Raw genomic sequence first — 16,390 nt, forward strand, 5'->3', positions numbered from 1 at the left:
CTGAGGAAAGTATTCCTAAGCATCTTTTCATTTCTCCAAAAGATCCTTGTTGTGGAATTGTTGGCCTAAAGTTGAAAAAAAACAGGGTCTTCCCATTGCTCCACTGACATGTGGGATGTGTTTTAACAGTGACAAGTGCAAAAGTCTAAGAACACTTTAGTCTGGACTCGGGCCCCTCATCCCCTTCCCGTTGCCCTTCCTGTGTCCCTTCTCCTTCTCATTCTGCCTGCACCCTCCCTCTCCCCTCCTCCCGCCCCCTAGTTCCGCTCTTTCCTCTCTTCCTCCTCCCTTGCCTTCCACCTCCTCCATACCTGTCTCACTAGCAGCATTGCATCTTCTCTCCACAGTAGCACTTGTTACAATAAAGCACCATCCCCACAGTTCATAGTCCTGATTCCCACAGCTTGGGAGAACTGGAATCCCAGGCTTCTCCCACTGCTCTGGAATTAAGTACTTGAGCGGCGGCCTCACCACTCTGTTAAAAAACAACAGATCAGCACATTTGTCTGGTGATTCTGAACACAGCGGGGTACTCATGCATGTTCACTGATACATGGAATACTGTGTTTGGTGTGAAAAATAAGACACTATCACTCTTTATGGTAAGGAAAGAATATTTATCTTTCTGAACCTAATCCCTGCCACCATGCTCAGCAGACAGTAGGTTCTCAGAATGAATAGATAATGCAAATTTGAGAACCTTTTCTGGTAGCTCTGCAAAATGGTGCCGAGACTCCCAGAGACGTCGATCTCAGTCTCAACACCTGCACAAGGGTGAAGAAGATAACAGGACTCTGCGTTTTCTCTTAGCTCCCGACCCTTCAGTCAGTTGAAATCTTAACTGAAGTCCAGGTTGGAGAGCCTGGAACTGTCCTCTCTCAGCTACTAGGCCCCTTGAGGGGCTCAACAGAAGCCCAGCGACTTCCTTAAGAGCCCAGCTTGGCATTTGGCAGAGGCATGGGGTCACCTGCTGGTGACCAGGCTAGACCTGCTCAGAGTGCTACGGTAGCCTTCACCCATCATTTTTTCTGAAAAGATCAAATCCTTGTAAATGATCAGCTTCTTCTGTGGAATATATTAACTATTGCTCTCTGGTGATTCCTTCAGGCCAAACAGCAAGAAAATAACAATCAAAAGCCATAATGCTATTATTTCAGAGAAATAGGTTGGAGGTTTAAGAAAATGATTGCAGGTGTGTTATGTAAAGGAAATTGCCAGACAAGGCTCCGGCCCCTGGAAATTAAAGCAGTGGAGGGCACTCTCTCAATTTGTGTCCTGCAGTGTGCAGTAAGAGGGCAGCATGAGCTTTTAGCTTGATGTCTTGGCTTTTGTCAACCAGCCACTTAGGATTAATGCTCTCTGATAGTGGACACAGAATGGTGATTTCTGTAGAAGTGATTTCCCAGTCAGCTTTACTCCAGCAGCCATGCAAAAGAGGCCATTAGCTGCAGGAGTCAGTGTGAAATAGACTTTGCTAAGATCTAGCGCGGGCCAGGTGTCTGCAGTGTTCCTGCAGCTTTTCCTGGGTGTTTCTATCATGTTCTCTTTTTCTCTCTGGGTGCTAATAGCTAAGCCAGGACCTGCTGTGCAGATGGACTCAGCCCCTTGTGACACTCCACAGGTGTGACCTATTAAATTCATATGAGAGCCGGCCGTGGTGGCTCACACTTGTAATCCCAGCATTCGGGAGGCTGAGACCGGAGGATTGCCGTTCGTGGACAACCTTAGCTGATTATTGAGACCCTCTGCAACTTATGGAGACCCTGTTTCAAAGTAAAGAATCAAAAATAGGGCAGGGGGTTAGCTTGGAGGTCAAATGCCCCTGGGTCCCATCACCAGACGCTGCACACACAAATTCATATGGGGCCCACTTTAGCAACAGGACACTGAACTCAGCTTTCCATTGGCTTTCCAGTGCTCCCACGAACAAGGCTTAATTCATTTTATTGTCTTCTTTTCCATCTTCTGCTCATTCCAGGATTCCCAATTAACATAAATCGTTCAGCTCCACCAGAAAAGCCTTTCTGTCACCATAGTAGGAATTGCAGAGGAATGCGGTCAGCACCCATACTTAATCATATTTTATTATCAGTCCTTTGATAATGGTCATAGTCATGATGCCAACCAGGAAGAATAATCCTGTGTAACTCAAACTGCTCTTAATACCAGATGTGCCTTGTCATTTACTCTTCCAATCAAAGGAAATGCCATCCCCCTTTCCCCTCCTGTCAACAACTGGGGAAATTGAACCTGCAGTCATTATTTAGCCCTGGTGACTGGTGTCACACAGGGAGCAGTAGAATGTCAGCTTGGACCTACGTCAGTTTCCCACCCAACTCTTAGACACTTTGTCCCTCCTCTGCTGACCACACAGCTGCCATAGAGTTTACCCAGAATTTCTTTTTTGCCCTACTTCTTCCTGGCCACCCATATTCATTTTATACAGTCCTCAGGACCCCACTGGAACCCTTTTTGCTCTGCAAAGTCTTTCCCACTGTCAAGCCTTGAAGGGCACCTCTGGACACCTCCGCTGGGTCTCTTCTTGACCATGAACATTGCTGATTACTGAACATTGTGGACTTTCCTCGCCATCACTGAGACCTCTTGATACTGTTCATTCCCTGATTCTTTGAGCATCACCTGGCATCTTATATCATTATTTTATTCTCCTCCTTCTGCATTTGGGAATCATCTGCGCTCTTCAAGCTGATTCTCAGGAAGTTCTTACTCATCACTCGACAGATGAGGCCCTGGTTAAACTCAGGGCTGCTTCCTGGAACTGAACCTGCTTTCCTAGTTTTGTCTTCTCTGCTTTCCCTCCCCACCCTTTGCCCCAGTCAACGTGGATTCCTGGTTTTTATGCCCTAGTTTCTTTGCTTATTTTGCACCTGGAGCACTTTTCACTGTCACCTCCAGATGCCTGCATTTCCCATGGCCTTCGCAAACTCAGGATGCCTTGACCATAAAGTGCTTCCCAGAATAGCTAGAGTAGCGGTTCTTTTTTAATTTTATTTTTTCTATGAATATCCTTTTATTTTTTATTTTTTGTACTTTTATTGATGTATTATAGTCTCACATCATAATGTATAGCATAGTGATAGTGACATACATGCACACACACTTGGCTTTCCTCATGCTCTTTCCCCGTTCTCCCCCTTTCTTCCCAGTCCAGCATATTGAGATTGACATTGATATTCTCATTTGTGAACATAATGATTCTTTCATTGATCCTCCTCCCCCAATTACTCTAGACCACCTCCCTTGCTCCACTGGGGCTTCTCCTCTATTATCTAGAGTCCCTCTGGTATCCCAATTTTTTCCTCAGCTTCTACATATTAGAGAAAACACATGCCCCTTCACTTTCTGTGACTGGCTAACCTCAATGTAATGTTCTCAAGGTCCATCGATTTCCCTGCAAGTGACATTATTTTGTTCCTGAATAGAGTTTCATTGTGTATGTGTCCCATAATTTCTAATCCATTCCTCTGTTGATGGATGCCTAAGTTGGTTCCATAATTTGTTATTGTGAACTGTGCTGCTATAAACATGGAAATGCATATATTACTATAATTTTCTGATTTCAGTCCTTTTGGAAAGATACCTGGGAGTAGTAGAGCTGGATCATATATATGGTGGATCCATTCCTAATTTTCTGAGACATCTCCATACTGATCTCCATAGTGGCTTCACTAACTTTTAATTTCACCAACAGTATAGAGGAGTCATTTTCTCCATATCCTCACCAACATTTATTGTTGTTTGACTTCTTTTTTTGTGTGTGTGTGATACTGGACATGGAACCCAGAGACATTCTACCTCTGAGCTACACCCCCAGCCCTATTTCTTTATTCTTTATTTTGAAACAGGGTCTTACTGAGTTGCAAAGGTTCTCACTAAGTAGCTGAGGCTAGCCATGAACCCAAATCCTCCTGTCTCAGCCTCCCAAATGCTAGGATTACAAGGGTGCGCCACCACGCCTGGCTTATTGTTTGACTTCTTGATGACTGCCATTCTCATTAGGGTTAGATGGAATCTCCATGTAATTTTGATTTGCATCTCCCTAATTGCTAAAGATGTTGAACATTTTGTGTGTGTGTGTATTTCTTGGCCATTTGCATCTCTTCTTTTGTGAAGTGTCTATTTAGTTGAATTGCTCAATTCTTGAGTGAGTTATTTTGTTTTTTTTTTTTTTTAGTGATAAGTCTTTTAAGTTTTCTAGATATATTCTAGATATTACTCCTCTATCAGAGGAATAGCTGGCAAAAATATTCTCCCATTCTGTAGGCTGTGTCTTTACAATTTTGATGGTTTCCTTTGATGAACAGAAACTTTTTAGTTTAATGCCATCCCATTTATTAATTGTTTTAATTTTCTGAGCTTTGGGTGTCTTATTGAGAAAGTTTTTACCTGTGCCTATATATTGGAGTATTGGACCTGTACCTTCTTCTAATAGCTTCACAATCTGTGATCTAATTTTCAGGTCTTTAATTCATCTTGAGTTGACTCTAGTGAAGTGTGATAGGTAAGGACTGAGTTCCATTTTTCTACAAATAGATAACCAGTTGTCCCCTACACTATTTGTTGAAAAGGCTGACTTTTCTCCAGTGTATGTGTTTGGCACCTTTATCGAAAACCAATTGACTCTAAGTGTGTGGATTTGTTTCTGTATCTTCTGTTCCATTGGTCTATTGTGGGGAGCCATTAAGACTTTCCCCTAGATTAGTGTCTCTGACTCAGCTGACTGTCCTTCGCCCAGAGTCAACAAGGTTTGGGGTTATGGAAAGTTCAAAGAGGTCTGAGAGAGGATCAGATGGTGATGACACAAGGGTACTGATAGGCCTATCTGTAATGTATGTGTTTTGTATTAGTCTTTATTTTATTCTGGTGGTGGTAGCACGAGAATGTTGATTGACCTGTAGCTGTGCCAAGACTTTGCTGCCCACTCCATCTCGGCATCTACGTGTGTGAAAATCCATGTAGTTATTAGCCCCGAGAGAGGGCATCGTCTCTGGCCAAAAAACTCCTCCACTCTTAGATATTCTTTCATAACTATTATCCTTTTGGTAATGATTCTTTTAACTCTCCAAACGAATTGCTCCGGTGAAAATAAAGATCAGGACTGTGAGAGAAACTGAATCCATGTAAAATAATCCTTCCAGTAAACTTGCAGTTTTGTTCAAATGGTAATTAAATGCAGTGGCAGCATTCCAGTCCACCCTTATCTTTGACCTTCAATAAATCTTGGCTTTTGCACCTAGTAATAGCGATGCCTGCCTGGAGTTATAGCGACACCACCTGGTTAAAAATAGCTATGTCAAAACAAAGGACAGATAAAATAGATGTGTAAAGGTGAAAGAAAGAAAATATGGTGAGAATAAGAAAGTATTTTTGTATGAAGAAGAGCTTATCCTAAGATTGTCCCGAATGGGAAAGAGAGAATTAGGGTAATCAGAAAAGAAAAGAAAGTTGCAGAGGGTTAGTGATAGGAATATGGATTATTAAAAGAGGAAAAGGCTTCTAATAAGCCTATCGCTTGAGGAAAAATGCTCAGCTGCTAGAGAAATATATCTGACAACTAAATCTAAAGACTTCATGTTATTTCTTGGTGTTTACCTGCTAAACTGTGTCATGAGTTTGTTTAAGTTTTCACACAGCAGATAGTATTACAGACAAAATCCAGCAGACATTCATCGAAATTCTCTAAATCATTATAGGAAAGCTGGAATCTCCGAACTTCGTCCCCCATTCAGCTCAAAGGAGGTTGATAGATAAAGAAGGACATTGGACTAAGCCCTAGGAAAGCTCCGAAAGGGTTAAAGAAAATCAAGGATTAAAGAAAATCGGACTCTTCAAGTGATTTTGGGTGTGACTTTTGTTTTTCTGGAATTAGCCAAATAAAAGCCTCTGCAGCTGCAAGGCCAAAGGGGGCTGGGTCAAGCACAAGGCCCACCTGAGATAATGGGACTAATCTCAATCACAAAGACCTGAGATATCCCAGGCCTTACTTTTGTCTTGTTCAGAGTTGGTAATCTGCATGTGTATCTCTCTATTGTACTTTGGGTGTTTTGCACTTTTTTACTAGAAATTCACTGGAAGAGGGGAATATATAAAAAATCTTGTGTCCAGAATAAAGTGGTTCGATTGCACAAGAAGCATTGATCCATGTCAGGTTCTTTTCAAAAAGCGCCGATCATAGGATTATTTTCCTAGGAAAGAACCACTACAGATAAGAATCTGTAGTATGTCACTCTATCCCATCTTTACTGAGATCGACCACGAATAAATTCGCGCCCCATTTGGACTGAGCAAAGAAGCAAGAAGCTGAAAGCCTGTGGCATAGCTGTGTATGTGTATAAATACCTCTGGAAAAACAAACCCGGCATTGGCACAATAAAGATGAGATTGACCCAGAAGTTGCATTGGCCAGGAGTGTCGGCACAATAGAGAATACTGACCCAGGCATAGTCGTTGACCCGTAGGAAATATAGACCCACGAACAGGGGTCGACCAGTAGAGATAGTAGGCTGGCAGCTCCCCCATGTTAGAATTTAAAATTCTCCCATCCTCATGCCTCACTTCAGAACCCGTACTCTTGCCGGCTGGCTCCGGCAGACTATGTGTCTGTTTTTGTGTCAATACCATGCTGCTTTTATTACTATAGCTCTGTAGTATAATTTGAAGTCAGGAAGTGTAATGCCTCATGCATGGTTTCTATTGCTGAGCACTGTTCAGCTATTCTGGGCCTTTTATTTCTCCATATAAAATTTAGGACTGATTTTTCTAGGTCTGTAAAGAATAACATTGATATTTTGATAGGGATTGCATTGACTCTTTTGGTCACTTTTGGTGGAATGATCATTTTGTTAATATTTATTCTGCCTATCCAAGAGCATTGGAGATTTTTCCATCTTCAAAGATCTTCAGTTTCTTTCTTTAGTGTTTTATAATTTTTATTGTAGAGGTCTTTTACTTCCTTAGTTAGATTTACTCCTATGTGTTTTGTTTTTGAAGTTATTACAAATGGAAATTTTTCTTGATTTCTTTTTCAATGGATTAATGGTTGGAATTAGAAAAGTAATTTTTTAGACTGATTTTATATCTTGCTACTTTGCTGAATTTGTTAATCAGCTCTACAAGTCTTTAGGTTGAGTTTTTTGGGTCTTCTAAATATAAGATCATGTCATCTGTAAATGGAGATAATTTCAGTTCTTCTTTTCCTATTTGAATTCCTTTGATAACATTCTCTTGCCTTATCACTCTTTCAAGAGTCTTGAGTACTATATTAAAAAGGAGTGATAGTGGTGGGTATCTACAGTTTTTCCCTATTCAATATGCTCTTGGTTTGGGGTTTATTGCATATTGCCTTGAAGAAGTTGAGATAAGTTCCTTTTTTCTGATTTTCTGTAGTGTTTTTAACATGCATGGGTCTCAGATTTTGTAAAATGCTTTTTCAGCATCTATTGAGATGGTTGTGTGATTTTTGTCCTTAGTTCTAGTTATGTGGTGTACAACATGTTGATTTGTATATACTGAACCAGCTTTGCATTCCTGGGATGAAACTAACTTGGCCATGGTATACAGTTTTCTTGATCTCGTTTTAAATGTGTATTGCCATTATTTTGTTAAGAATTTTTGCATGTATTTTCATCAATGATATTGGTCTGTAATTTTCTTTTCTTGAGGGGTCTTTATTTGGTTTTTGTATTAAGGTAATACTGGTCTCACAGAAGGAGTTTGGAAGGATTGCATCTCTTTCAATTTCATGAAATAACTTGTGAAGTATTGGGTTGTTTTTTCTGTAAAGTTTTGTAGAATTTAGCTGGGAATCTCTCTGGACTTGGGCTTTTCTTTGATGGAAGACTTTTTTAATTGTTGTTTCTGTCTCTTTGCTTGCTATTGCCAGTTTAGGTTTTCTCTATCTTCTTGGGTAAATTTAGGTAGGTTGTATTTGTTTAGAAATATGTCTCTAAGGTCTTGCTTGGAATATACTGGCCAAATCCCCAACCTTTGGATGCCTATTCAGAGGAAGGATGCCCTTTTTCAGTCTCATTTTCACTTTATTCTTTGTCTTATAGGTGTGTAGCACCTTTTCTGCTAGAAGGTAAAGGTCTTTGTGGCTTTGAGAAAAATGTCTTACACAGGTAACATGCTCAAGAGGTACTATTAATGAAAGAATTCATGTGCTTTTTAACTTTGTAGGGTAGAACATGAAATCCAGCAGCTAAAGCAGAAGATATGTGAAGGTGATGGTGTTCAAAGAGGTGACCATGGGCCCATGGAGGGGAAGGCTGCAGCTTTCCGCTTGCCATCCAGTGCTGAAAACTCTCACCTGACTCCCCTAATGGATGCCAGGTACTCAACAGTAGTCTGATGTTGTGTTCGCATTTGGTTTGATTAAATGTTTCTATAAATTAAACCATATTGGCCGGGTTGCACGTGGAGGGGTCTTGTCAAGGCAACAGTATTGCTCTTGACTGAGAAGTGATCTGTCAGCCACCTCCTGGCTGGTGGTGGGGGAAACATCATTTCAAGGAAATCAAGGAACTGAGAACTGGTTGGCCCAATCCAAGGAATCTTGGTGCAAGTAGTTTATATGAGAAGGTAGAATTGAAAGTTGTGGGGAAACCAGTTACCCCGGAACAGAGTGGTGCAGAGCCAGGTTGACAAGCACAGACACACAGAATTAATTAAATTATACCAGGAAGAATGTCCTTAGTTGCTGTTATTTTATATATGTATTGACTATAGGTAGTTGGAGTTTAGTTTGAAAATTGTCCTAGTATATTCAGAATGACTGAGTATAATAAATGCACATCTTATGTTACTGTAATAAAACAATTTTCAATGTAAGTGGCATTGTGAATGGCTCTATGGCTTAGAGCTCTCAGATAAATCATCTTAATCATTCTTTGTGCCTATGGAAAACAGTGATGAGTTTCCTCTGTCCCATCTATATCTCAGGGACATTTTAGACTGGACAGTCCTGAGGCCTTGCTATTAGGAGATAAGTATTTGTATATAAAAGTGTAATCATAGTGGCATGCGACTCTGTAGCCCCTTCCGTCTAGGTCTGTATTTTCCATAGGGCTAGTTTAAAAGTTAGTGAAGGTCAGGGAAAATGCTTCATAAATGGCCTTGGCTCATGGTCAGTTGCACATGATTTGTTTTCCATACCGAAAGATAAATATTGTACTTTATTTGGGCTAGTCTATCTCTTTACCTAGAATTTTGAAAAATGATTTCTCTTTTGGTCAATAGCATAGAAATGCTGACAGGGTTGTGCATGTGTTTAGAAAGACAAAGGCAGATTTCATTATGTAGTGAGTGTGCTGAGATGTAATGTGGAAACGATCGATCACATCAGTGCCTGTGGGATTGAAGACTAGAGCTGAGTGAGGCTCCAGTTGGGCAGTTCAAGCCATTGGAGAGATTTTTGTTGTCACTGAAATTCTCTAATCTCTCTGGTTCCTCTGGGTGGAAGCCCAGAGGAACAAGACTATGGCCTCCACTCTGTCTTGGCCCTAAGGGAGGTATTTTGGAGGGGGGAGACCTTCAAGATGTGGTCTCACTGGCCAGGTGCAGATAATCCAACTAGAGAGATAAGACATGCCAGGAATGGAACAATAATGGAAGACATTGCTCTAGCTGAATAGTGAAGATTTATAGAGTATCCACCTTGGTTTTTTTTTTATAGTTCTCACAAATGGCATTTTAATTGAGAAATGACTACTATCATTGATATTTCCATTTTATGATCTGAGACCACAGAGCCTCTGAAATCAGGGGCTGTGATTTCCCCCCACCCTGCAGTAGATTTCTACTGAGAAAATCCAGAAAAGATTTGAATGAAATCATTTAGTATCCTTTCCAGTCTCAATATTCTATTATTGGATAGAAGAAAGCTGTTTAAGGTCCCAAGTTGTTTACCTGGGTTTACAAGTTGTTTACAAGCCCATGCTTGTAATCCCAGTACTTGGGATGCTGAGACAGGAGGATTGCAGGTTCAAGGCCAACCTCAGCAAATACTGAGACTCTCATTAAGCTAGCGAAACCCTGTTTCAAAATAAAAAGAAAATGGGACTTGGGATGTAGCTCAGAGGTAAAATACCCTTGGGTTCAATCTTCAGTTACACACACACACACACACACACACACACACACACACACACAGTAATTCAGATTTTTTTCCCTCTCTGTCGTTTTTAGGATTAATGCTTACATTGAAGAAGAAGTCCAAAGACGGCTTCAGGATTTGCACCATGCAATTGGTGATACCAGCGGCACATCTGCAGATATGATGAAGGTAAGTTGAAGGAGCTAAGTAGTGTGGTCATTTATTTCTGAAGGTGACCTTGCAGATAAGTGAGTGGTGGCAGCAGTAATAGTGGTATCCTTGCTGTTGCTATTTCTTTTTTTTTTTCTTTCTTTTTCTTTAGTACTGGGTGTTGAATCTAGGGATATTCTGCCTCTGAGCCCTTTTTTAAAACAGGATCTCACGAGGTTGCTGAGTCTCTCTAAGTTGCTCTGACTGGTGTCTGACCTGCAATCCTCCTGTCTCAACCTCCCACATACTGGGACTACAATCCTCCTGTCTCAACCTCCCACATACTGGGACTATAGGCCTGCCCTACCATACCTGGTTTAGTATCACTTTGTAAGAGAAAATTCAGATATAAAATGTCCCTCAAAAGAGTATATATTGCTTACGTGAATTTTTAACAGTTTTAATTCAAAAGTAACTTTATTTATAATTTTATAAGTCTGAGAAAACTCTTAATTTAAATTCTCCTAGAATGCTGTATTTACTTTGCTTGTTTATAAAAATTCTATATGTAGTGTTTTTATGTTTTTCCCCAAAATACAATATATTTTCATAGTAATTAATTTACTTTATAAATTATCCAAAATAGAAATTTATTTTTCCTCTTGAGATGATATATATTTGTGACACTGATTTTCATCAAAGACAATTCATTTATAACATGCAAATTCAGAAATGTCCTAAAAATCTTATTTTCAATATTATTAGAATTTTAAGACCAGGACTAAATGGTTCAATTCTCTTACAGACCCATGAAACAACAGAGTCACATTTACCTTAGAAATATAAATTCTATACAAGACTTGTCATTGTTGAATGACAACATTTCTGTAGAATTTTGTTTTCATAAATACTTCTAATCAAATCAGCTTTTCTCCCCTCTATAAACATGCTATAATTAATAGAGAGGGCATTTTCTTTTCTTTTCAGGATAATGCAAAACTTCACAATGGCACCATTCAACGTAAGCTAAAATATGAGGTAGGTAATGATTTTTCAGATTGATAGGGTTGCCTTAAATTATAGCATGCTTCTGTGATTAGATTTTCTTAATGTTTAGTTGCATAATTAGAATTTTGAAGTCCCAGTGAGATTAGTGGCTAATAGAGAAGGCAAGCTATTGTATGGACTTAAAATTCAGCAGAATCCTGGAGGTTGAAAACTGCTTTGTTTATTTGAACAGCGTGTCACCGTGGTCAGTCTTTGCCCAGTTTGCATTTGTAACAGTATCTTTTTCCTGGGTCTGCATTTAAAAGGCAGAATTATATAATCACAATGGGATATGGGGTTTGTAAATGAAGCTAAGTACTTTTCTATGTTTTAAAAACTCTGTTCAGCCAGGTGTGGTGGCGCACACTTGTAATCCCCGCGCTTGGGAGGCTGAGACAGGAGGACCACACAGGTTCGAAGCCAGCCTCAGCTACTTAGTGAGGCTCCCAGCAACTTAGTGAGACCTTGTTTTCAAATAAAAATATAAAGTAGGTCTGGGAGTATAGCCCTGAGGTAGAAACCCTCTGGGTTCCACCCCTAGTACCAAAAAAAAAAATCCAAAACAAAAAAACCTGTTCATTTTGTAGACTTGAGTTGCAGTAATACAGAGGAAATGTTCTTGATTGATTAGCTTATTTATCTGGTAGATTGTCAAACTAACATTATTTGGGCATGCAATTTGTAAGGTCTTACCTGTATTTTCTTTCACTGAGAGGCATGTTCCCATGAAAACAACAAAACCCTGCTAGGCTGTAGAAATCATCCTGCCAGTATCTGTACAGTACTGTATGGGAGCCAGAGGGTGCAGGTTGCACCATGGATTTAACTGAGTTTGACCTCATCCACGGCCTCTGCCACGTATACAGCAATGGCATTACCCATCTCTCAATACCACCTCCTTGAGGGTAACCCCTGGCAGAGGAAGAGGCTGCCTTTCTTTCATGTCTGTGTGTCCACAGTGCCTGGCAATGGCGGGCATACACTAAGCCTTCCATTGTGATGGTGCAGGTAACAGTGATAGCAACCTAACCCAGGAGTTCACCATTAAGGAGACTCACAAAATAAACCAAAAAGGAAGGGGAATTGACCTGTATGGGCACACTTGTGAAATTATTTTGGCTTTTCCTTCTGATTTTCATTTAGTATGTCCTCACATTTTTACATTTTAGATATATGTTCATGTACTTATTTTCACAGTAATAGCCTTGTAAACATTGAGTTAAAGGTGTTGGGATTTGCTTTAGAGAAAATATAATCTTAGACCAAAATAAGGATATTTTGTATTTATCCTACAGAACATACTTGTATCAAAGTACTTGGTGATTTATAAGATAATATGGAAATTGATGTGCTACGTATAAATCAAATCACCTATTCTTAAATCATGTGTCAATCAATGCAAAGGGCTTGGGTTTTCTTCTTAATCTCTGGACTGATTGACTGAATAAAATCAATGGCTGCAAGAATCATGTGCAAAACAGTTGCAGGAAGTAGTGCCACATCCCAATTTCAACTTTTTTTGACATCTTAAACAGAAAAGTCAGTCTTGGCCAACAGGATATCTTGCCCCACTTCTGCCCAAAGATGCCACTGGTACTTCCAGGAACACTAGCAAAGAAAGGAGGGAGGTGGATCCAAGCAGCCATGGGTGTCATTCCAAGATGCACAGCATCTCAGGCCTGGGAACTTCCTCCTCAGCCTCACTAGAGAGAAGGGACCTGTTCTCAGTACCTGAGGAGCTGCAGGAGAATTACGCATACTGTCGCTCTGAGCACTCTGGATATCTTGATCCAAAACATTTTCATCTACCTGAGCTCTCTGTCTCTAAGGAAAGTGATACCTATGATAGAGAAGATATTCAGGGCAAGTCACAAAATTTCAACCAGCTGATGACTCATAAAGAAGAACACAGCTTGGGAATAGAGTCCAGCTGGGCACTCTCACAACATGCGGCCCGGCAAGCGCACGTGGATGGTGGATGCACACAGTCCAGGCAGAGCAGGCTGCTGCTCTTTGTTCTCTCAGAAAGCGTTTCTCGTGAGGAGAGCCATGCTCCACAGAGTGCTCCGACTCCCGTGTCTGGCAGTGAGCAGCAGATTGAGACAGAGTTAACTACTAAAAAGAATCGCTCTCCAGCCTCACGGATAAATATCAGGGCAGAAGGAAGTGGTAGCTGGGGATATTTGTACTACAGGTTCTCAGACCTTTGTAAAGGTAACAGCAGTCACCTGCGACAGGTCGGCGCAGAGGTGATTGGACAAGCCAAGCGTGTGGCGCGCCTGTGGGATCCGCGTGGGCTCACCTCCCGTGTGACCACACTCCTCAGAAGCCTGCCATTTCTGAAGCTCTCACCACTGGATGTGCCCATGAAGGCCCACGTAGCACCATCGAGAACTCTGTCTTTGCCCAGAGCTCAGGTCTGCCGCTGGGACAGTGAAGAGGCAGGGTGCCTGAGGCCAGGAGAGGACACTCAGACTCACATGGCCTCTGCCTTTGCACCTGCAGGTTTACCAGGTTCCTCTCCAAGTTCAGTTTTCCGCCTTGAGTACGAAGATGCAAGAACGAGCTCTGCCTTTAAGCAGGCCCTTGTGCAATTCCCAGATCAAATGCTGAGATTTCAAGAGCTTCCAGTAAAGGACCTTCTTGAGCATGTGAATTGCTTCCTGCCAGAACCTTTGGGTGACGTGGAGGAAGTCAGAGGCATTTACTGGCTTGCTGTTGCCAACTGTGCAGCACCCAAGCCCCGGCCAGCCTGCCTGCTCCTGCTGCAGTCAGCTCTGTATGCGTTGGACTTGTCAGGGCATCACCAGGGCTCACTGAGCCTCTTCCACGCTCTGCCTCTTTCTGAACTACAGGAGATTCAGATCGGCTTTGGTGGGCAGAGCATCCGGTTCCTGGGCTCTACAGAGGCCCTCCTGCTCACTGTACTCAGTTACAACAAGGGCCTCTCTCAGCAGCTCTGCCATGACCTCCTGCGTGTCCTGATTTCCAAGTCTGAAGCCGTTGCCTGTGCACATCATCCTTTGCTCCAGCGAGATCTGGTCCAGCTTTCTCTTGATTGGCAAGCAGAAGTCCCTGATTTAGTTTTGGCAAATGGAGTTCGCTTTTCATCCAAATTCCAAACTACCTTGGTTGATATTATTTATGCCCTTCATGGCAATATGGAAGGCATTATCCCGTCTCTGGCAGAGGTTCGACTCTTGCTCTACACAAAGGTCAGAGTTGAGGGCGAGTCTGTCTGCAACCTGTGCCTATCACTAGTCCTTCTCAGCAGCCACATCGCTCTCGTGAGGGAGGATCACGTGTTTTACCCCCACACACGCTCCCTAAACACACTTCCTCCAGGGACGCAATTTGATGTGATCAAATGCCGGGCTTTAAGTGAATTTAGGTGTGTGGTTGTTGAAGCGAAGGAAACCTTACCAACAATAGAACTTGTCTTCTTACAAAAACTCAGACTTGCACTGGACTCAGGAAAGAGCCCATCTGTACACCTTCAGGAAGCCCCAAGTGTCCCGATCTCCACTGCCCTGTGGTGTCCACAGGCTGGTCAGAATGGGGCCCCTGAGGTCTGGAAACTTACTTTTAATTCTCAAGATGAGGCGCTTTGGCTAATCTCACATTTGACAAGACTCTAGGAAGAAGACTTTTAATTAAAGATGCAATCTTTTAGCCAGGCATGGTGGCACACACTTATAATCCCAGTGCTTGGGAGGCTGAAACAGGAAGATTGCAAAGGTTTGAAGCCAGCCTCAGCTACTTAGTGAGACCCTGTTTCCAAACAAAATATAAAATAGGTCTGGGAGTATAGCCTGGAGGTAGAAAGCCTCTGGGTTCCACCCCCAGAACCAAAAAAAAAAAAAAAAAGATGCAGTCTTAATTTTAAGATCTTTAATTTATTGTAGTTAATGAAATTACAATTGGAAGAAATCAGACCTCTTAAACTGATAATATAAATATTTTAAATATCTACAGTAAAATGAAAATAGCTGATAAAATATCTTTATTACCATTCACTTCATTTACTTTGAGACTCAGGCTTGTAAATTTGGGTCTGCCTCATTATTTGGGAGATGATTAAAGCATTTCTGATTGTTCACCTTTGTGTCAATTTCTAGTCTGAAGGCTTGGAGCCTTCTGTGCCTGCTAGCTTCTGGTATGCTAATTTGTGCTCCTGAAAAAGTGCCCAGTCTGGCTGTGGCCTTCATCGACAGCCTTTATCCTTCCCAGGATTAGGACAGTGTGTGTGTATGGTACAAGGACATTCTACCTCTGAATATAGCATATAATTTTAACAAAGACTGTTAAATATTAAACAGACTTGCTTTTCCTCACAAATACAAAAGCATAATTCTACCAGGTTACAGCTCTTGGTCCCTAGTACTTTTCATAGATGGAGCATGCAACAAATGTGACTGTTGCATAAAGTCACATTGTTTACTGTGAGTTCTTCAGCCACGATCCTGGTTGGCCACGGTGGTATCTCACCACACAGTAGAAGCATCCATCCCTACTGCATTCAAGTTTCTTATGTCACTTCTCTCTCCCCAGCATCCTGTGTATCTAGAGATAAAATATCACAAGTATGAGAGTTTGATTCTCTGTGAGGCAGGTGTTGAAGTTATAGTGATGTGGGGAGAAGAGGTGTAGGAGCCTGTGGCATTGTCCACCATGGCTTCCGTCATAGCGGCCTTCGTCTGGCCCATCCTTCAGGGATTCCAAGCCCACGGCACTTCTGTAGTGTAGCAAATACAAGAGTCTAGGTATTCAACCTCATGTCACATCTTGGATGTAATTGGTTACTGAATCAGGAAACATAAAGTTTCAGACATAATTAGTTATGTTGTGTTTGCATTGTTATATGTACGAACATTTACATGTGAGAGTCTTTGATATATTCCAGACAATACCTCTTTGAGTACTTTTGAAATAATAATTTCATCCAAATTTGATTACAGCACAGTTTGCTCACAGCTGCCTGTTTTATAGATTTGTGGTTGGCAGGGTGAATTTTTTTTAGACTTTGTTGGAAAACATTTCAAAACAGTGTGTCTCCCGATCTCAATTTTTAAAAATGTG

At 41.4% G+C, this 16,390-nt stretch overlaps 1 protein-coding gene across 5 annotated transcripts in view; it reads left to right on the plus strand.

Moving 5' to 3' along the window:
• The window catches only part of KIF16B (kinesin family member 16B), a gene marked incomplete at both ends in the record, with an annotated part of 310,078 nt that overhangs the window by 201,416 nt on the left and 92,272 nt on the right, over positions 1–16,390 (plus strand). For 2 of the 5 annotated variants that reach the window (XM_080716112.1, XM_080716113.1), the window contains 3 exons: positions 8,200–8,352; positions 10,207–10,303; positions 11,252–11,302. In XM_080716112.1, the coding sequence (XP_080572238.1) occupies positions 8,200–8,352; positions 10,207–10,303; positions 11,252–11,302 (301 nt within the window). Of the gene's footprint in view, positions 1–8,199; positions 8,353–10,206; positions 10,304–11,251; positions 11,303–12,846; positions 14,950–16,390 lie in introns of those variants that run through there. The other 3 variants (XM_080716111.1, XM_080716110.1, XM_080716114.1) reach the window with 3 other exon arrangements.

Source organism: Muscardinus avellanarius (genome assembly GCF_963383645.1).
Source record: "Muscardinus avellanarius genome assembly, chromosome: 19".
Lineage (NCBI taxonomy): Eukaryota > Metazoa > Chordata > Mammalia > Rodentia > Gliridae > Muscardinus > Muscardinus avellanarius.